The following is a 21,293-nucleotide window of genomic DNA, read 5'->3' on the forward strand; positions in this document are numbered from 1 at the left end:
ACCGACACACTTGATTGCTCCAATAACAGACCTTTATGTTCATTCATTCGACAAGCATTTACTGAGCACCTACTGTGTACCGGGCACTGTGCTAGACTCTGGGGACAGTGTCATGAACAAAATAACTCCATGTGGAGCTTCCATGTGGAGACAAGGAAAGAATAGATGTGGGAGGAGCCGACGAGGAGCAGTGCTATGGAGATAAATAAAGCAGGTAACAAGGGGGTTCTGGAAGGATTGGACAGAGGGGGCCTGCCGGTCTGACACTTGGTTGGAGGCCAGAAGTAAGGGCGGGGGCCAGTCAGGCCTGGAAGTCAGGCCGGGATCTAGAAGGAGCAGTGACGTTCCTAGGGTCACACAGTAACTGGGCCGCTGAATGGGGACTATAACCCACAGGTGTTATGTGCAGGTGTTAGGGTTCTGGGGCTCCTGGTCTGACCCTAAAACAGAGTGGAGACACACCAGCTATGGTGTCGGCAGAGGGGACCTTGTCGGGATCCGGCCAGCGAGGAGCTGCGTGACCTTCACCTCTCTAAGCCTGTTGCCATCACTTCGCCGCTCATGTTCTTCTCCTTTCCTTAAACCAAGCTGCGAGTATTAAGGACTCACAGATACGTTACTTCATAAGCGGTAAACACTCGCTGTTTTGTTATTTATGGAGGCAAATGCTAAGCCTCCAACGAGGGCTAAGGACTGCGCTGGCACAGGCCTGGACCCTCTCATTTCATCTCCTGGTGAAGCTGGCCCCTCCCCCTCCAGCCAGAGCCTGCCCCGGTGCCCGGGCCCAGGACACGGAGGGTTTGGTGGCGAGGGGAGCATCCCACACACAGGGTGGGGCAGGCAGGGTGAGGAGTTTCCAGGCAAACCCCTCTGACCCGCTCCACCCACCACCCCACAGGCCGACTCCGCTTCCTCCAGCTCAGGGCTAGGAATCCCAGGATGAACTTAAACCACATGGTTATAAAAGCCCCAAGTAGAGGCAGACATGTGCCAGGGGCTCCAGGAGGTGAGTGAATGAAGGAATGAGTCGATCACTCAACCACTCCGCCCTGGGGAACCCCAGTGTTATTCACGCCAACCTCAGCCACGTTGTTGCCGGCTCCACTTCCACACTTCCAGGGCCGGGGAGCTCACGACCTCCAGCAGCAAACGGTTTCAGTATGAGACAGTCCTGTGAGCCATTCTCCACCTCCTGGTTCCCCCTCAGCCCCCGCCGGCCTGCAGATGGGACCCAGAACGCGTTTGAAATCTGTTTCATGGGATGTTCCCAGGTCTTCGCAGGGAAAGCGCAGAGCCCACCGCTGGACGTCAGAGGCTGCAAGGCCCCTGGTCTTCGTCTTGTTTCAGGTGAGGCTTGGGCCCGAGAGGGGCTGTGCTTGCCCAAGGCCACAGAGCTGGCTGCAGGCTCAGCCACGATCAGACTGTACACCCCACTTTCCACTGAGCTCCCTCTCGACGCAGAGCCCCGCTGGGACCTCCTCCAGCCGTCCCCACACTGAGGACCCCTCCCTACAGCCAGCCCAGCTCTGTGATGGGGAGCATCTGCTCCCCTTACGGGGACCCTCGGGCCGGGGAAAGCATCTCTGGTCACTGCCAGTGAGAGGCACGAGGCCGGGGCTTGGGGTCCAGGCCTCAGGAGCTGCTGCAGGACCAAGACCCACAGGGACGACTGTGTGGCTCTTGCCCACCCCCAGGCAGAGGCCTCCCTGGGAGCAGCAGGCCCACACGTGTGCGCACGCATGTGGGGGTGTGTGTGTGTGTGTATGTGTGTGAGCGTGAGCGTGCGCCGAGCCTCCCGGAGTGAGAGGAACACGCAGCAAGCTGTCAGCAAGTTCTGCCAACGCGGAAAGGGTAACCGCACACACGGTGCCAACAGACAGACCTCCAGCGGATTCATTTGGTTTGGTTTTCGTGGTTATTTTTTTTTACAACTTTAAATACGGAATATAAATAAATTTTACATTTAAAAAATAAAAGGAAAGCCCCCAAAAATATAATCACCGACTTTACAAACTGAAGGAAGCAGATTGGGGTGGGGTAGGGGGGGAAGTGCAGTAGAAGATGGGAAGGGAGCTCAGAACCCACCCCTAGGGGCCTGGGGATCTTTTCCCTTCCCCTCCCCACAGCCCAGCCACCAGAGATGGAACTCAAAAGGGTCTAAGATGGGGGAGCGTGCCCCCCCCACCACTGGAGACTTTCCCTTGAGTTTTCACACCTGCCTGGGAGCGGGACTGCTTGAGCGAGGACGTGGGGAAATGGAGGCCAGACGGACAACGTCTTACCTCCGGCCCTCCATGAGCTCACTCCTGTCCGGCCACTCCAAGCCAGGGGCCGGGTCAGGGGTACAGCCAGTGCACACGGAGCCTTTGTGTCAATTAGGAAAAGACACGTGTCCTCCCCCTGCCCGAAGCTGTCATAATAAACACACAGATGGGCCGTGCCTGTGATGGGAACAGTGGTCCCGCCTGGGTGCGCTGGGCAGTGCGGCCTGGGCAGGGCGCCCTGCACGGCTTTGCACGGCAGTGTGGGCTGGGATGTGATGGGAGCAGGCCCTCGGGTCACAGGAGCCTCCAAGAGGGGCGCTCCCTCGGTGGACCAGAGGGAGATGCAGGGTGGAGGTAGAGAGGTGAAACGGAGGAGGACGCAAAGGGGGGCGCGGAGGAGGCAGTGGATGCCCAGGTCTCCACCTGCACCCACCTCCAGGGCAAACTTCATCTCTAACCCCTCGAAATGGCTCTAGGCTGCCTGGCACTTGGGCCGCACTTGCCCGGAGGAGTCCACATCTTCAAAGATGTCATATGTATAAAGGAAAGAAGGCCGCTGCGAGCACAGGTGACCAGGGAGCGGCGACTGGGCCTGGGCTCTGTGGGAGGGGTTTCTCCAGTCTGTGCTCCCCCCTGGTCTCAGCCACAGGAGCACGGGGCACTCCGGCCGGCCTGGGGGTGTTCCCATCAGACTGTCCAGGGGCCAGGACCAGGCAGGCCAAGCCAAGAGGTCCTCGGGGCCGCGGGCAGGGTTCTCGGAGCCAGTCCGCAGCTCGGGGTGGCCCGGCCAGGGGGCCCCGTCCCCCCTCAGTCTCTCTTGTGCTCTTTTCCCAGGTCCTCGGGGTCGGAGGGAGGAAGACCTCGATGGAGTCCAGATCCTTCATTTCCTTCTCAAGCTTCCGGGCAAGGCGCTGGAGGCCACTGAGGGGAGACCCGCTGGCAGAGGGGTGGACGGACGGACGCGTGGAGGGGCGGGGGAAGCACCATTGGCCGTCCGAATCAGGCATCGAGACAGACGGACGAGGGGAACAATATTATCACTCCAAGGACCCCATGGGGGCGATACAGCAAATACCTTATTAAATAACCCTGTAAGCCAAGCAGAGGGACACAGGGCTCAGAGACATGCCCCGTGCACAGGCCCCTTGCTGGGGGCAGGGAGCTGGGGTTCACCGGTCGTCCCTGATCTCCAGCAGTGCTGGGGCTGGACAGCTGAGGTTTAGGGGGCCCATTCTCTGCGGACAGAGCTGGGCTGGGGTCTCCAAACCTCCCGCCCACCTGCCCCGTGGGAAAATTCCATTGATAACTGGGCAGAGGGGACCCAAGCTTCAGGCCCACATGGTATATGGGAAAACGCCCCTCCTCACCCCTCCCACAGCCCAAGCCCAGGCCGCAGGGCCTGGGCCTCCGTCTCCCCGCCTGCCCTCACCTGCCCGCGCTCTCCTGCAGACGCCCTAGGCTCCCAGGGTCTCCTTCAGCGCCTTCTTGTCATGCGTGTGCTTGAACTTCCTGTGCTTCCCCTTGGGGGGCCTGCGGACTCGCACCGTTCGAACGGTCACCCGAGTTTGGGGCGTCTTGGCTGCTTGAGAAAAAGAAGGTCTTGTCAGCAGGCTGACAGACCCTGTGGGGTAGGGGTGGGAGGGGGGTCCTACCCCTCTCCACCAAGGCCTGCCACAGACCTCCCCAGAGTCTCTGGGCTGAGGGAAGGGGCCAGACCTCCTGGGTTCGAATCCCAATTCCACTGCTCACCAGCTGTACGTGCTTGGGAACAGTTACTGAACTGCTCCGTGCCTCAGTTCTCCCATCTGTGAAATGGGGGTAATAAGGCTGCCCACCAGATGGGACTGGTGGAAGGAATAAATGACAGTGTCCTGGCGAACACAGAGGGGAACAGATTGTAGCTTAAGTTCGTGGTCAGTGCCCCACTGACATGCCCTTTATTTCCAGGCCCCTTGAACTTGGATCTGTTAAACAATCAAAGGAGGCAGAGTGGCGCTGTGCCAATTCCAGGCGTGAGCCTTAAAAGGGCCTGGCAACTCCCACCTTTGCACCTTGGGGAGCCCTGTGCCACCACATAAGAAGTCTGGTTGCTCTGCTGTGGAGGCCACACAGGGAGGAGACGCCCTGGGTGACAGGGAGTGGGACAGAGGCCCAGCTGTCCCCGTGCAGCCCCCAGGTGACTGACTGCAACTACAAGAGATGCCAGCAGAACCGCCCTGCTGAGCCCTGACAGCCCACAGACCAGACAGAAGGAAATGGCTGTGGTCCTGGCCACAAAGTCCAGAGCAAGGCGTGATCAGCGACCAACTGGCTGACCGACCGGCAGCTGCTCTTATTCACTGTTGTCTTATTTCCTCTGCTTGACCCCCTACTGAGTTCTCCTCCCACCAACCCTGCAGCCCCTTGCAGTCCTGGGCTTTGGGCCAGAACCACACACAGAGCTGGGCCTTTCCCGCGGTTGCACCTGTCACCCGCCGGGCCCTGACACCTGGAGAAGCAGCACAGCGGGCAGGCCAGAGCCGGCGCCGGGCCAGACCACCTGGGTCCCAATCTTTTGTGTTCTTTGGGGCAAATCATGTAAACTCTCTGGGCCTCAATTTCCACATCTTTAAAACTGAGCCCTGGCCTCCTGGGGTGAGGAGATAAGACACAGAAATAGCCAGAAACTCCGCTCTGGCTCTTACCACGCACCTGGCAACGTTTGCCCTCACAGAGGGTGTACGTGTCTACATTTAACAGATGAGGAAACTGAGGCGGGGGGGCTGGGAGGTAAGCCAGGGATCTGCCTCTACAGTCCACACTGGCAAGCCCTCTGCTGGAAGTCGGGCAGTGAACACTCTCTGCCAAGCTCAAGGCCCGTCTCTTCCTGGACACTCCTGAGTTCTCCCCGGCCCATCGGCTCTGGGGGGCCCACACCTGACCTCCCACGAGGCAGCTGCCCCAGCTCTGCGGTGCAGGGACTCAGGGCTCTGCACCAGGAGAGCCACTGAAGGGCTGGAGTTTCCCACCCAGAGACCAGGCCACCAGCAGGACCCTGGGCTGGCGAAGCCCGAGCCAGCTCAAGGTTGTCACACAGCTCAGAAGGGACAGAGCAGAGGTTTGAGCCCAGAGGCCTGACACTGACCACCACGTCACACGGCCGCACCACCCAGCCTGGGCCCAGCCCTGGACAGCTGCCAGGAGCACCATCCCACGGGGCCAACATGCTGCACCTGAAATGGCAAGGGCTTATCTACATGCTAACCGTGAGACGTGCCTCCCAAGGAAATGGTTTGGAAAACCACGTGTAACGAATGCATGTGAAAAAAAAAAAAAACTATTCTAAACGTAAAGAATAGAAATTTTCCTGGGTAGAAAAGTCATTCTCCACGTTAACTCTATAAATACTCTACAATACATCGGTTTGCAGCTGTCAGGTTATCAGCCTTCCCAGGGCATCCGGGCCCCAGCGTGGCTCTGGGAACAGACTGAAAAGGCTGGGACGGCCCTGCCTTCAAGAGGCTTGTTAATAAGAAATCACGGTGGCACCGTTCTGTCCCCTAACAATAGAAAGCTCCTGAAAAGCGCCTGGCCAGGGTGGCTCAGTGGTTGAGCACCACCCCATGCACCAAGAGGGCCCCAGTTCGATTCCCAGTTAGGGCTGTGTTAATTGCATTAGCTTAATGATTCTCATTGGGTCCTTTCTGCAAACTTTTTAAAAATTATTTTTATTGCTTTTTTTTTTAGAGAGAGTGAGAGAGAAACATCGATGTAAGAGCAAAACATTGACCCACTGACTCCTGTATGGCCCTGGTAGGATCTAGGATTGAGCCTGCACCTGGGCATGTGCCCTGACTGGAAATCGAACCGGCAACCCTTCAGTGTATGGGACGACACCCAACCAATTGAGCCACACCAACCAGGACCTTACTGCAAACTTTTGAGGGAGAAAAGGCAGCCGGATACAGTCTAAAGCACCCAGAACTAGATGTTACAAGACCTGGGACTAGCTGTGTGACCTTGAGCAAGACCTCAGCTTCCCTGGGCCTCTGGCACCCCCTCTATACAATGTGGAGGAGGCCATTGAACCAGATCATTTTTTGGTCCTTTCCAACTCTTTAAGCCTAACGATGCCCCTGATTTGTGAGATCTAAAGATGGGAATGAGACTTTGGTTCAACCCTGTCTCTCACATCCCTGCTGCACGGCTGCCCAGCCTCTGTTCACACACCTCCAGTGACAGGAAACTCACTCCATCACAAGGAAAGTGATGCCATCCCGGACCCCTGACTAGTATATGAGTTAAAATCTCTGTCTGCTGGCCTTGCCTCTTGGCCCTAATTTCTCCCTCAAGGCCACAGGAATTAATGTGTTTTTTCATCCCCAGGATAAGGTGTCAAATATCTGAAGATGATATGCGTGAAGTCTTCTCTTCTCCAGGCCCTGGTTCCTCCCCATTCCATGCTCTCATTCAACAAAGGAGGGGGCTGTGGCATCAAACCAGCTGCCACGGGAGAGGCGGCTGCCTGGCTGAGCAATCAGAGGCACACCCTGGACCGACAGGTACCTCGCTGCTCCTGGGAGCTCCCTGTGGTGCGGCTCACAGGTCGTGCAGGAACCACTGTCACACACCGGCAGGCCAGGTGGTCCTCCAGGGTCACTGTGGCCTTGTTGAAGATCAGCCTCTTCTGCACCATCTCAATCTTTCTCACCTGGAGGACAGAATCACCCCAGCGCCTCCGTCAGACCAGCGGGAAGGGGCTGAGGGAGCCACCTGCCTGCTCTTCCCGCCTCAGCATCCCCTGCGGGGATCTTTCCTCGAAAGCCTGGAGAGCTGAGAGCCGCAGGGCAGACACTGCTGCCCAAACAATAGCAGGACCTTGGCCTCTGCCCTTCTCGTAGCTTTTCCATCAAAACAAGCCCTCCCACCCTGGCCTTCGGCTTGGCCAGAGCCCCCTCGGACTCCCAGAGAGGGGGGAAGGCATTTCCGGGCGGAGAGCGGGCCTGTGGTGTCCTCATTCCTGGAGCGCCAGCCAAGGTCAGGGGCTGTGGCAGAGGCGGGGAGATGGTTGTCTGGAAGGAAGTGGGGGGAGGCTTTATCCAGGAGGGAGGCGGGAAGGGGGAGGGCAGCTGTCAGGTGTCCATCTTTAGAGCTGAAGCATTGGGGACAGGAGATAGCATGACAGTGGGCGGCGTGGTGGAGAGTGACACGTCATCTCGGGCGCAGGGCCCAGGCCTGTGGTGGAAGGTGGGCGCGAGGAAGGGGAGGGGGCGAGGTGGGGCCAGCAGAGTGTTGGGTCCAGCCCCACTGGTGTGGGGGTGAGGCTGGCCGAGGGGTGCAGAAGCCCTCCCGCACGCACGAATCAGAGAGGCCGAGGCCCCTCTGACACTGCTCTGCCAGGCTGCGATCAGGAGCTCCCCGGGGCAGCCTCCACCCTAAAACGCCCCCTTGAGTCAGGGTGACCCAGTATTTCCAGGAAAGAGGAGTCGGCGTTCAGACTCCTGCTAAGGGCTGCCCCCCCAACCCCCTCGCCTCGTGCAGTGCCCTCTTTATTAAAGACACAGCTTGTCCCGGGGAGGTGAGCGGGCCTGGCAGACACAGGGGAGCCTTCCTCTCTGTGCAGGGCCAGGACAGGGGAGAGCTTTGGCGGACTCTGAGCAGCTGCCCAGCACATTCTGAGCGGTCAATGTGCTTGTAGAATGTCTCTTCCAGAGATACTTGGGGTTGTGTCCCTGCAAAGGACGAGGCAGCACCGCGACTGGACGTCCTACACCAGCCTGCCTGGGGTCTGCCTGTGGCTCTGGGTCACAGCAGCTGGGCGGCCGCAGAGGACGCTGGGGCAGCCTCAGCACAAGAGTCCAGAGAGCTTCCTGAGAGCGCCCGCTCTGGACAGAGCCGACCCATTGAGCCTGGTCCCTGAGGCACAGCCCCTGCAGGCAGCCGGCCAGCGGCTGGGCCAGTGCAGGGGTGGGGGTGGGGGGCGCTCACCTGGACGGGGCGCAGCTGCACCTGGGTGGGGGGTGGGGCCAGTGCAGATGGGATGGGGGGGCGCTCACCTGGACGGGGTGCAGCTGCACCTGGGTGGGGGGTGGGGCCAGTGAAGGGGTGGGGGTGGGAGGTGCTCACCTGGACGGGGCGCAGCTGCACCTGGGTGGGGGGTGGGGCCAGTGCAGATGGGATGGGGGGGCGCTCACCTGGACGGGGCGCAGCTGCACCTGGGTCGGACGGCACTGCACCTTGTGGTTGTTGCAGCAGCCGGAGCAGCGCTGCACCTCCACGCAGGGCGGCCACACCACGTAGTTGGCGTTGCTGCGGTCGATGAGGCTCCGGGAGATCTTGAACACCTCCGTGCGGATCTTGCACTCGGCAATCATGGCTGGCTCGGCGACCGTGGAGGAATCTGAAGGGAGAGGGGACCGCTGTCAGGAGGGAGGGCCGGCCCAGAGCCCCCACCTGGCAGGAAAGCGCAGCGGGCACCCCTGCGCTGCTCTCTTGCCGCGTGGCCGCCCAGGCCCCTCTTCCTCCCGCGTCAGGAGAGGCTCTGAGTCCTGGCCGCCATCAGCCGTGGGGCTTGAGCTGGTGGCTCAGTTCTCCACGTGCAAACGGGGTGACCTATACTCCAGAACCATTGTTAGGGTCCAGTGGGATCACTCGTGTGGTAAAGGTCACACTCCTTCCGCCAGCCCTCACTCACTTCCCTCTGTGATTTCACACCCTGGGCCTTTTTTTTTGTCCGAATGTGGCCCTCACTTGTATGTTATCTTGTGATCACTTTGCTTTGCTGTTTTACACTGTAATCTTTCCTGACCTCATTGCTTCTTTCGCAGCCACAGTTTCCTCATCTAGGAAATGGGAGAATGACAGCGCCTAGCCAGCACCTGCAGACCTCGGCGCGATATGCGTGACACCTGCCCGACGGCGACCCGAAGCTCAGAGAGCCGATAAGCAGCCCGGCCCACAGAGCGAGGAGTGGGACCCGGCACCGGCTCTTATACGGCGGTCCCCCGGCACCATCTACAGTACCGGGGGGACTGCAGGTGGGAAGAGAGGAGGAGGGGCTTGGGATGGGCACTTGCTTTGCTGGGAAGGCTCCCATGGGACCTAGGGATCTACACGGCCCTTGGGGCTCTGCAATCGAGCGGGAAGCAGCTCCAGGCTTTGCTCCGGGCCTGCTGCCCCAGGCCACAGCCTCAGCCACAGCAGACACGCAGCCAGGAGGGCAGGGGTTCAACCGAGAGGCACCGTTGGGATCCCAGTCCTACTGCTGCTAGTCAGCTGTGTGGCCACGCCTACTTCTTTCCCTTTCTGGGCTCCAGTTTCCAACTCCATAAAACGGGGTTAATAATATCTAATTCTAGGGTTGAAGTAGTGAAAAATAAGCTTACAAGCATTATATTTAGGAAGCAGTGTGCGCTGGGGGGGTACATGAGGACCCAGCTCAACGTAAGCTATTTAAGGGTGCTATTGTCCCTTAGCTCAACTCAGGCCGAAGCGGGGGATGAGCGGGGTTGACCCTCAAAGCCCTGAACAGGGGCCTCCCTCCCTGGCTCCCACCTTCGCGGGGGGCCCCACGTTCACCCCGGGTCTTACCGAGGCTCCTTCTCCCTCGGGACAAGCTCTCGGGCTCGCCTCCGGAACGGGACCGGGTCAAATTCAGGTCCAGCTCGGCTCCACCTTCGTCTGCAAGAGCAGGACAGTCAGATGCACTCTGGTCACTGCTGGCTGGCCGCCCGCAGCGTGGGGCTCCCCCCTGGCCCCTGGTAAACCTGAGTCCTAGCTCTCAGGATCCAACCCCAGGTGACTCGGGGCTCGGGGGAGGTGGGACCCTGACGGTATCCTCTGGGGGGGCTTCAGCCCCACTCTGAGCTCCTCAGTCACATTTCTGGACAGAACTCATGTGAATGGAGTTAAAAATAGCCCTTCCCTTCTGCTACTGTGAGCGAACCCTCCCGGGCAGGGCAGAGACCCAGAGCTCCGAAGGCCACTTTCCAGTGCCCCTCCGCCCAGCGTTCCCATAGGAAGTGCTGAATGGAGAAATTCCCAGAATCCCCAGGGGGAACCGCATGCCCAGGACACAGCCCCTCTGGAGCCCCTGACAATGGCCCAGTTGGGCGGGAGAGAGCGAGGGAGGGAGAAGGATGGGGGTGGGGGCTGAAGGCAGAGGGGTGGGGTGCCAGGGCTGCTGGGATCGGGGAGCCTCACCCAGCCCTTCTAGATCTTGCTCTCTCTCCACCTCCCAGTCTCTCACTGTGGTTCTGTCTTTCTCCCTCTGACCTTCTGCCACATGTCTGCCCTACACTGTCCATTCCTTCCTAAGGTCACAACCACACCACAGCCCCCTGCTCTGGCCTGGGAAGCCCTCAGTTCAGCACCACCCCATCCCTCTCTCCGCTGCTGGAGGCGAGGGCTGGGCAGGGGGACGATGACTTGGTGCTGACGGTGGGCAAACTCCTCTAGCTCTCTCATGGCTGAAAGCCGGCAAATACCCTGAGGTGTCGGGGACCAGCTCCCGCCCCTCCACACAGCACCTGAGGCTCACAGGGTCTCCCATCCCACTGGCCCTGCTCGGCCCTGCGGGCTCCCAGGGGGTCCCGTGCGGAGGGGGCGGCCCTAGAGCGGGTGCGCCTCCCTCCAGCTACTGTCCACGTCAGCGTGTGTGCCTCCCGCTCCCTTCCTCTCTCTGCATCTCTGGAATGTCCCTGGTGGGGAGGAGATGGGGAAAAGATGTGCTTTGTGGAAAGGTTGCGTTGATTAGGAAAAAATAGCCACATGGTTGCCTCAAAACAGGCCTGCTATTGAAAACCTCGTCTCCGGGCCCGACCCCCACCCGGGGTGTGGAGGGGCTGCCGAGGGTGGGGGCGAAGGCCCTTGGAAAGAAATAGCAGAAAGGCTAAATTTGGAAGTTGCCCCATTGTGTTGGCCAGGGCTGGCCAGCCGGGCATGGGGTGGGGGGGTGGGAGATGTCGGGTGGGGGGGGCCTGGTGAACAATAGGTGGGCCCAGCTGGGGCCCCCTCCCGCCGCCCTCACCAGCCCCCAGCACAGGAGGGTTTGAAAGGGCCCGGGAATGCTTTTGAGAGGGAGCCAGGGGCCCAACGGGGAGAGGAAACAAAGGCAGGAAATGCTGTCCCCCGTAGATAGCAGTCTGGGCAAGGATTACAAAGTGACAAAGAGACAAAACCCCAGAGGGAAGGGGAGCTGGGGGTGCAGGGCGGGTGATGACCAGGGCTCCAGGGAACAGGCCAGAGGTTAGAATAGAATGGAATTCGCCCTGAAGACAGCGTTTATAAATACATTCCCCACCCAGGCCGCCAGCCCCGCCACGTGTGTGCCACCGAGCACGTGCCCATTCGCTGAGTGTGCTCTTGGGCACGGGCAGGGCAGCCCGCTGGTCTGGGCCAGGTGTCCCCGGGAGACCTTGCAGAGCTGGCCCTGGGCCAGAGGGACAGGGAGATGGCTCTTCCACCACCACCACCACCCGCCCTGGCTGAGTTCACACCTGGATACTCATTGGGCAGATGCCCTAGGCACCTTCTCCCCGCCCGCCCCCTCCGGGCGCCCCACCCTCCGCACCCAGCCAGAGACACATGTGGGTGCTTCTCCTGCCACGCCCCACGTCCCAGGTACCAACCCGTCTACCTCCTCAGCCCTGCCCCAGACAGGTGTGGCCCAGCCCTTCCCGGGGCCGCCACAGGCCTCTGTTCCCCAGATGTCAAGGAAGGGACGGCCCTGGCCCTGCCCCTCCCTGCCCCTCCCGGCTCCCAGGGACGCAGGGGACGCCCCGAGCAGCGGAGGAGGATTCCATTTACCTACGGAGTCTCCGTGCAGCAGCCGCTGGAGGTCATCGAAGGAGCGGATCGAGTGGCCACTCAGCATCTCGTACAGCTCCTCAGGAATGGGGTCCCCCTGCCGGGCAGACACATGGGATCCAGTGAGCTGGGAGTGAGGGCTCTCCAGCCATGGCCCTCTTGCCCCCAGCACAGACACAACCTCCCATGGGAAATTCCCACAGGGCAACTGCGGCCACGGACAGATGGACAGCCAGGCGGGTGTGGGCAGGAGGCGGATGCCAGGCCTGACAACGAGGAGCACAAAGTCCCGGGAGCCAGAATCTGCCAAAGCCTGTAAGACCCAGCTCAGATGCCTCATCCCCCCAAATAGGAGCCCCAGCTTGCTCTGAGTTCGGTTGGATTGGGCCCATCCTCCTCCATCACGCTATGGGTTCTGGAAGGCTCCACAATCTTTTTGCTTCTCCTCCACACCTGACAGTTAATGCCAGCCAGCATTTGTCTTGGAAGATCTCATTATCCCCATTTTACAGAGGAGAAAACAGAGGCTCAAAGACGCAACCCCCTTTGTCTGAGTCCTGAGCCAGTTATCAGCAGAACCTGCCTTCAAACCCCAGTCTTCCTGACGGCAGAGCCTGTATCCCAGCCTCCTGGGCACACAAGGTGTTTAAGAAATGCTTGAAGAGTCGGACGGTCTCAGGAGGCCACCAGTACTAAGGTATTTATTTAGTCTCTCACGCAAAGAGGAGAGCAGGGAATCCTCCGAGGCGGCCGGGAAACCTGAACGCTTACCCGTGCCCCGTGCCCAACCAAACCCTATTTTTAGAGCCCCTCTGGCCTCTTCCCAAAACACTTGAAACTGAATAAGCACTTTAACAGGCCCCACTCGGAGCCGGGCTTCCTCAGGGAAACCGCAGGTCCCACAATGACATGAGAGGAGCCCACGGCCCTCAGCCCAGGGCGCCCCAAGGGGCTGATGCCGAGGTCTTGAGAAAGAGGTGAGGGCAGCTGAGAGGCGGAGAAGCACAGTCCCGGAACCCACCGCCTCCGGGCACAGAAAATGCCCGCGATGCTGCTGCACATCCGAACTCACACCCGTGTGCACACAGGCAGGTGCACACACAGACACGGGGCGGCACGGCCTCGCGGAAGGAGCCTGGGAGGGTGTCAGCTGACTTGGCAGATCTCATTATCCCCATTTTACAGATGAGAAAACAGAGGCTCAAAGACGCAACACCCTTTGTCTGAGTCCTGAGCCAGTTATCACGGACTTGGAGGCTCTCCCCAAAAGCTCCTGTGATCGATCGATCGTTTCTAGCCTCTGCCCAAAGCTCATCTCTAGACGCTCCTCCTGGGGTCGGTCCTCCAGGGGTCCCCCCATGTCCAGCTGCGGACACCCAACTCGACTTCCTTGAAACCCCTGAGCTCAGTGTCTTCATTTGAATGTGGAGCTTTTCCTCTGGCTGGTGTCTAGGGCTGTCAGGAGGTTCCCCGCAGGGCGGGGTGGGGGTGGGGGGTGGGGGCGAGCAGTAAGTCTGGCTGGAAATCGGGGTCTTTCCTTCAGGGTGCGTGACTGCGGCCAGGGGGCCAGGGCTGCGAGTGTGAGACGAGGACAAAGGGGCTCCGCGGCCCCTCAGTTCCTCCCCCAGGTCCCCCGGGTGCCGCCCCCTCCAACCCAGGGCAGAGAGCACACCTTTGGGGGTCTCCAACTGTGGGCACAGGACCCACCCGAGAAGAGAAGGCGGGCGGCGGGTCTCCAGTTAAGACCAAGGCAGGCCACCTTCCGGAAGGTTCTGTCACCCCCCAGAACTGTGGTCCGGGAGCTGGAGTCCACCCTCTACTGCTACCAACCACCAGGGACCTCAGGCTGGTCCCTGCCCCGCTCAGTACCCGGATCTCACCGGTGAATGGAGGGGGTTGAAGACATTGAATCTGGTTCTAATTGTGCCCAGGGACAGCAGAGCAAAGCCAAGGGGCCCGTGCAGCAATGGCTCACTGAGCTCCAGAAGAGGGGCTTGAAGGCCCCGTACCAAATGGCACGTACCGCTCATGCCGAGACCTCCTTGCCCACTGGCGAGCTGGCTGCAGCCGCCAGCCATGGCAGAGGAGGCAGACCCCCCCCATCAGTCCCTGCAGATGCCCTGGACCCGCCCTACGATGCACAGGAGACGACATCTTATGGAAACAAACCCAGAACCCCTCCCAGGCTGCATGGGGAAGAGCCCAGGGTAGAGGCTGGGGAGAAGCACACAGGAGGTGCTCAAAAAATGCAGGTAAAATGCATGAAGGACTCTCCCCTTCTCCCTGGGACTCTCTCCTGTATGATTCTCCCGCCTCCTCCACCAGGAGGACCACCTGGGATGGTCTCCCCACCCCCCAGTGCAAACTGCCTCCTGTAGAGTCCACTTCATTCTAAGCAGAGGTCCTTCCGCTCGTGCTTCCACTAATTCGGCCACCGGCTGCCCAGAACTCAATACGAGCCCCTGGATCTGATAGTCAGACCACAGCTCACTTTTACTAAATGCTGACGGTGAGTCAGGCACCGGGCTACGTGGTGCACGGCCAATCCCTGGAGGCGGGTGCTATTTTTATCCCCGTCTTCCAGATGAGGAAGCTGAGGGTTAGGAAAAGTACGTAAATGGCTACAGGTCAACAGAGCTGGGCCCTCCCTCTTCCAGCCCCCAGGGAGCTCCTCAGCACTACTTCCGGTTCATGCCCCTCTTCCCCTGCGGGGGTCAGGGGGCAGAGCTTCTCACCTCAGGACGAGGGGCCCCCAGGGACACTGGCGTGTCCGCAGGCATTTGTGGCTGTCACAACTACTGGCATCTAGAAGGTGCAGGCCCGGGATGCTGCTAAACATCCTACTATGCACAGGACAGCCTCCCACAGTGAAGAGCTGTCTGGCCCAGAACGCCAACAGTGCAGAGGCGGAGAAACGGTAGCAGACGAAAGAGCAAAGGGAGCCTGGATTCTTGGAATAAGTCTTTTAACAACCTAAACGCTAGGTTTCTAATCTTGTAAATGGGGCTAAGAATACTTCGCTAGGGTTACTGGGTGGCCTAGTTGCACCCAGCAGAGCAGCCAGCCGATAATGGGGGTGGGCGCCTCTGAGGGCAGCAGCGAGCAGATGCCCGCCCGGGGCCAGCAGTACAGGGCATTTTTGAGGATGACAATGGGTAGGTGGAGAGCGTGTGGCTTTGCACTATCCCCTGAGCTGGGCCACAGGAAATGACACCCTAGCCCCACAATGGCAGTGTGGGCTGGTGGGTTCCTTCCAGGGCGGGAGGTAGGTGAAAGGTGACAGCATTCAGTCTGTGGTCAGCTCGGGGCACCTGCTGCGGCCAGAGGTTCCTCTTGATGTGGGAGGGTGAGCCCAGGGTAGGGATTGGTTCTAGAAGCCTCCGTAGGTGGGCAGCTCGCCTCGGAGCCGGGAAAGGAGGCCAGGCACCCTGAGGAAGCTGCCCCAGATCTCAGGCCGGGGGCTCCTGGCAGGGTGAGGGCGTGGCAAGAAGGCAGCTGGGGCACAGCCAGCCACGGAGCCAAGGCAAACAGCCTGCTCCCCACCCACCCCACCCCCAACGCCAGCTGCAGAAGGTAGGAAGGGCACCAGCTAGCGTGAGGCTAGACGAATTACCTGCTCCCAACCAGGCTGGCAGATCAAAGGGGCTTGGACCCCACCCTCCACCTGGGCCCCAGCACACACACACACACACACACACACACACACACACACACAAGCCGATACACTCTCCCCAGCCCTCCTGCCCTTCAGCTGAGAGAGACGCACAGGCCGGGCCCACGCACCCGGGGGCGTTGTCTGTGGCTGGCAGAGGGAGAGCCGAGCAGGGAGCAGGCCTCGAGCGCCTGCCTGCCCGCCTGGGTCTCAGGCCTAATTTAGATTCAATGCCAAAGCCAAGCCCTTTGAAGAAGCCTCCTCTGGGCAGACCACAGAAGCCATTAGAACCAGCCTTCCCACCTACCATTTCCCTCCCCTATGGCTCCCGGGACCCTCCCCCGGCCCCACCCCTCCTTAATGTGCATGCAACCTCCCACTGGGCTCCCCATGGCTCCCTGCAGCAGCAGAAAGAGAGGGGCCAGGGCAGCAATCCAACCCCAGCAGCTCTCCCCACCTCCCCGTGGCATTCACTGCCCGCCACCCCACCTCTGTCCCAGCACAGGGCGGGGCCCAGGACTCTGCATTTGCAAGAGGCCTGGGAACTCCACTCTTGAGGAACTCGGAGCTAATCCAATCTCCTCGAGTCTTTAGGTGGCGGGGACTGAGGCCCAGCTCAGGATACACGGAGCCTTTGCAATCTGATTTTCCTGCTGTTTCTTCCCCTCTGTCCTGTCCAATCTCGGCAGCCCAAGTCCCAAGACATGGAAAAGAAAGGCGTGCTTGTCTCTCAAGATGGGAGGGGGGCAGGGAGTGGTGGCTCGACTCGGATGAGGAAGCCTGGTGGAGGGCAGTGGCCGTGCTGGGCTGCCCGGGGTTAAGGACTCAGTGAGATGGTGCTTATAAGGCACTCAGCAAGCACAGATCTGGGCCCTCTCCCCCTCCCGATTCATGGTCTTTTCCACACATATTTACAGATTATCTGCCATAAGCCAGTCACAGACCAGTAAGCAGGGGAGACAGTTACTAAGACAAACGCTCTCTAGTGGAGTTTATACTCCAGGGAGGAAAAACAGGTGATAAACAACTAAATAAGCCAGAAATAAAAAGAGCTGTCCATTTCAATGGGGGGTGAGGCCCAAGGCAAGCACTTCTTTACCACTCCTGCTGAACCGACCAATCAATCTCTCTCTCTCTCTCTCTTTCACACACACACATACCCCTAGGTCTTGTACCAGAGACTCCAAATTCTGTTTGATCCTAACCTTGCAGACACTTCTAGGCCTGGGGGATTCCAGGTTGATCTCCCACCACCTTCCTAAGGCATTAGCAAACCAGATGGAAGCTGGGTAGTGAAGGGCAGAAGGGTGCTGAGGCCGGAGGCATCACATGACAGTGGGAGTCACCCTCCCCAGAAGCCAGCTCAGCTGATGGAGATGGGACCTCACAGGCCTCAGCCCACCCCCTGCCAGACCCTGCCTCAGACTTCCCCACCCTCCTGCCCAGCTGCTGAGGCCTCCGCCTGAGGCTCAGGCCATGCATGCTTGAGACACAGCCAACCCCAAGGCCACCTCCACCAGCAAGTCCTCCCGGAGTTTCCTTCCTGAACGGGCCCCATGTCCACGGGTTTTCCCTTTAAGTCTCTTCTCCCAGGGCCGCCCTGAGGCTTGCGCAGGCTTAGCAGGAAAGTGCCTGGTAAACTGCAAAGCACCACTAGACGGGGTGTTCGAGGATGCAATGATTACAGAGGGAGCGAGGCACCAGCTTCTGTGCCATCGCTGCCCCGCCAAACACACATACCCGTGGAGTTGTGGGAAAGGAGGAGGAGGTGCTGGATGACGCTGGGAATGGTAAGGGCAGGCCTGGGAAAGCCTACTCAGCTGCTACCCAGCCTCTGCTGAGCATGCTGGGATCAGCAAAGAGGGCAGAAGAGGGGGGCTCAGCGGCTCAGGGTCCTCTAGTTCCGAAGGCTCAAAGAAGAGCTCACTTGAAGGGAGAAATGCCCTGGACATGACAGTGGTCCCCAAGCACATCACCACTTTCAGCCACATGGGAGTGGTTGAGAAAGAGCAATCGCAGAAGAATAATGCTTGAAGGGCGAGGAGCTAACCTTACCAGGCAAAAAAACGGGTGCTGCGGAGCCCGGACTGAGGGGAGGGTCCCCGTTTCCCTCCCTCACAGCACCCAGTGAGAAACGAGTGGCTACAGAGGCAGGGAGGTGAGGGGGCCACCCTGGGCCCACCTGTGGCGCGGGGGTTGGCACCTGGCGCTGGGCTGTGCGTGCTGGGTGTGTGCGTACGTGTGCTCAGGCCGCGTGTGCGGGGAGGAGGGGGGCACCGGTGCGCTGTGTGCGATGCGCGCGCGTGTGCCCCGCGTGTGCACGGGCGTGGCGGCGGGCGCGCGACCCGGCCGCGGTAGTGCGTGCCCGTCCCTGCGCGCCCGCCCGCCGAGCGCAGCATCGCCTCCGGCCAGGAGTGTGCATGCGTGGGGTGAGTGAGCGAGCCGGCCGAGCGGGGTGGGCTGCGGAGCGCCGCGCCGGGGACGCCGTTCCCAGGACGCCCTGGCACCGGCCCAGCCCGGGCCCCGAGGCGAGGCGGCAGCTGGGGCCGGCCGGCGCCCCCTCCCCAACAGCTGGCCGCAGGCCGGGGGCTCCTGGAGGAGAGGAGGGGGCGCCGGGAGGGGCCTGCGGGCAGCCGCGCCAAGGCCCGCGTCCTCTCTCCCGGGTGCGGGCCGCGGGGGGCGGCCGCGGAAGGGCGGGGCCCCAGGGCGGGCGGCCGGCGGCCCTCAAGGAGCCCCGAGAACAAAAGGAGACGGCGACGGCTCCTCCGCGGTCAAAACAACCTGCGCTGGCGGCGGCCCAAGGCCCGGCCGCGGCCTCCAGCCCTGCGCCTTAACCCCTTCGCCGCCGCCGCCTTCCTGCCTCGTGGGAGCTAAGAGGGGCCCGCCCTCCCCGGGAGCAGGCGAAGCGCGGGCACCCGGCCGCCGCCGGGCAGAAGCGGGACCGGACCTGGGCACCCGCGCTCCCCGCAGCCCTCTGCCCCCCTCATCTCGCGCCTCCGCCCCGCCCCGCCCCCTTTCCCACCTGGATTCCGGGTACATTTGCCAACTCACGGCTACGTGAGGCCGAGAGGGGTGGGGACGGATCCGACCCGAAGGCTCGGGCGGGGGTTTTACACCCCGCGTCCCCTGCAGCCAGGCTCTCCCCGGCGGCGCGCTGCGCACCCCGCGAGCGGGGGAGAGGGCGCAGGTACTGCGGGGCCTCGGGCACACGCCGCTCGGGGCTGGATTCCTTCGGAGCCCCCACTCCTCCCTGATCCGACTGCCCGAGACCTGTCTTTCGCCCCCCCTCCGCCCCCCTTCCTCCTTGCCCAAGACACAAGCTGCCCCTGGACCGCGCTCTGGGGCCCGGGAGCGGGAGCAGGGTGGGACGCAGAGCGCTTTCGAAGGTTGGCGTGGCTGCCACCAGTGCGGCAGCTCGCAGCTCCCTGCAAGCCGCGTCCCAGCCAGAACCTGAGCTGGCAGCGAAGTGGGCTCGGGAGGTGCCTTCTGCACCTCGGCGCCACCCCACCCTCTCCATTCGGCAGGGAAGGGGCTGATTCAGTTCCTGGGGGGGCGCGGGAAGGGGACCACACACACCTTTCCCCACTTAAAGGTGGGAGACCTGGGATCGTCCCGGAGAAAGCAGGCCACCTCTGCCCCCTCCTCTTAGAGCCTGGCACCTCCCGGCCCTCGGGTTTCAGCCCTCGGAGGTCACCTGGCGCCCGGTGCCAGGCACTTGGGCTGCAGGGGTCCAAAGTTCACTGCAGGGAGGGGAGAGGGCGGCCGAGGGTGGGGGCGGGGTGGGGGCAATGAATGAAGCGAACCAGCCCGGCCGCCGCCGTCGCAACTCACCTCGGCGCTGACCAGACGCAGGTAGCAGCAGAGAGACAGGAAGAGCGCCCAGCAGCGATTCATGCCGACTCCGGGCCCGGCCCCGCGGGGCCCCGGACGCGTGGACCGAGCGCGCGGCCCCCACGGCCAGGGTGGAGGGCGGGGGCTGGGGAGGGAGGTGGGCTCGGCTGGAGTCTGCGGCGATCAGGCGCTCAGGCCGCTGCAGCCGCTGTCGCGGCTCACCCGCATGGCCCCCGGGTGCCACCGCCCCCGGCCCCGGCTCCGTTGTTGGGGGACTGGGGAGGGCCTGGGCGCGAGACCAGGGTCCGAGGCCACTACCTGGGCGGATCCCGAGCCCGAGCGAGCATCCACGGCCGGGGGGCTGCGTTGCGAACCAGCCGAGGTGTCTAGCCGTGTGGGGGCGCCTAGGGGACTCCAACCTCCAAGAGGAAAAAGAAGGCGGCGGTCGATGGCTCGTCTTCTCTCTTCTCTCGCTGCGGGTTAACGGCGTCTTCCTCTGCCCGCTGGCTTAGCTTTTTTGCAACATTTTCCGGGAAGGGTCCCGAAGTCGGAAAGCTAGAGCTGGGCACCTCAAAGCTGAAGTCTCCCCCTGAAAACTTTTTCCAAAGTTGGCTTTGCAGCGGCGACCAGAGTACCCAGGCAGCGAGAGGTGCAAACTCCCTCCTGGGCCGCCTGGGGGGTGGGGGTGGGGGCGGGGGGGCCGGAGCGTGTGCGCCCTGGCTGGCGGCCCGGGGCGGCGGGCACGGCTGCCCCGCGCGCGGCGTGCCCGCTGAGCTCTGGGCCGGCCGCAGCAGACAGGTGGACGTGGGGCGAGTCTGTCGGTCAGTCTGCTCGCCACTCTGGGCGTCCTCAACGGGCTGCAAGCTGCGGCTGCTCCGGCTTTCTCTTTGCAATGAGGCTGGAGCGTGGGCTTTTATTCCCCCTTCTTGCGTGTGTGCGTGCAAAATATCTCTATCTCGGCAATGAAAGATGGGCGCTGGCGGCCGGAGGAGAGCCCTCGGGAGGCCGTGGGGGTTGGCTGCGGGCTGAGGGGAGGCAGGCGGGCTGCTCCCGGCGTGCGTGCGGCAGGAGGAGAAGTTGCCACCCTTTCAGCTGTTCTGGCCTTTATAGAGATGGGAGAGGTGGGTGGAGCAGCCTTTCCTCTTCTGGCAGAGAGTCAGCACCAGGAGGGAAGGGGGGGGGTGGCAGGAACTTGGGAGGGCCTGAGGCACGGATGGGGGCGTTGGGGGGTCTCCAAGAGCCCAGCAGCCCCTCTGCCCAGGAATTTGGCCCCTGGAAAGGGAGAGCTAGAACCCAGCAGCCCCTCAGCACAGTGCCCCCCTGAGCCCCTCAGCACAGAGAGGGTAGCCTGGTTTCACGTGGTTGGGGAAATGTCCCCTGAACCGCGGCCAGGAGCCCTAAGCGGCTTTTCCAGGATCAGACGTTTGCACCCGCACAGGCCTGGTGGAGGAAGGGTCGGGCTCTGGCCTTGGTTCAGATCCTGCCCTGGCTCCGAGGTGCTGGGTGACCTTGGGCAAGTCATTTCCTTTCTGCGCTCCTCCGGCTCGCCTCAGAGCGGGAGAGGGTTACTGCGAGGGCTCAGTGCATAAAGCACCCAGCCCCACGCCAGCCACAAGGCGGTCACACGCCCCCCACGGCCAGTGCCATTCGGCTGAAAGCGGGGCTCATAGCTCCTTCTCCTAGCTGGTGGCCTGGCACACAGCAGGCACTGCTGGCATCAGCCGCATTTGAATTTGTGGAACTGCAGAGTCACACAAACT

At 61.6% G+C, this 21,293-nt stretch overlaps 1 protein-coding gene across 3 annotated transcripts; it reads right to left on the reverse strand.

The window, feature by feature from the left end:
* Positions 1–1,911: 1,911 nt before the first annotated feature.
* Positions 1,912–20,218, reverse strand: PDGFB (platelet derived growth factor subunit B). 3 transcript variants are annotated; one of them, XM_036300840.1, is made up of 7 exons: positions 19,534–20,218; positions 12,051–12,147; positions 9,834–9,923; positions 8,438–8,643; positions 6,810–6,954; positions 3,694–3,846; positions 1,912–3,353 (listed from the first exon to the last, which is right to left on the reverse strand). In XM_036300840.1, the coding sequence occupies exons 1-6, from the start codon at positions 19,594–19,596 to the stop codon at positions 3,719–3,721; spliced, it is 729 nt and encodes a 242-aa protein (XP_036156733.1). In that variant the 5' UTR covers positions 19,597–20,218; the 3' UTR covers positions 1,912–3,353; positions 3,694–3,718. The 3 variants fall into 3 exon arrangements, with proteins under 3 accessions (XP_036156733.1, XP_036156734.1, XP_036156735.1); XM_036300841.1 differs by having other exon boundaries at positions 3,694–3,843; positions 19,534–20,217; XM_036300842.1 differs by lacking the exon at positions 19,534–20,218 and adding an exon at positions 19,279–19,397.
* Positions 20,219–21,293: the final 1,075 nt, after the last annotated feature.

The sequence above is a fragment of the Myotis myotis genome, unplaced genomic scaffold, assembly GCF_014108235.1.
Source record: "Myotis myotis isolate mMyoMyo1 unplaced genomic scaffold, mMyoMyo1.p scaffold_m19_p_3, whole genome shotgun sequence".
NCBI lineage: Eukaryota > Metazoa > Chordata > Mammalia > Chiroptera > Vespertilionidae > Myotis > Myotis myotis.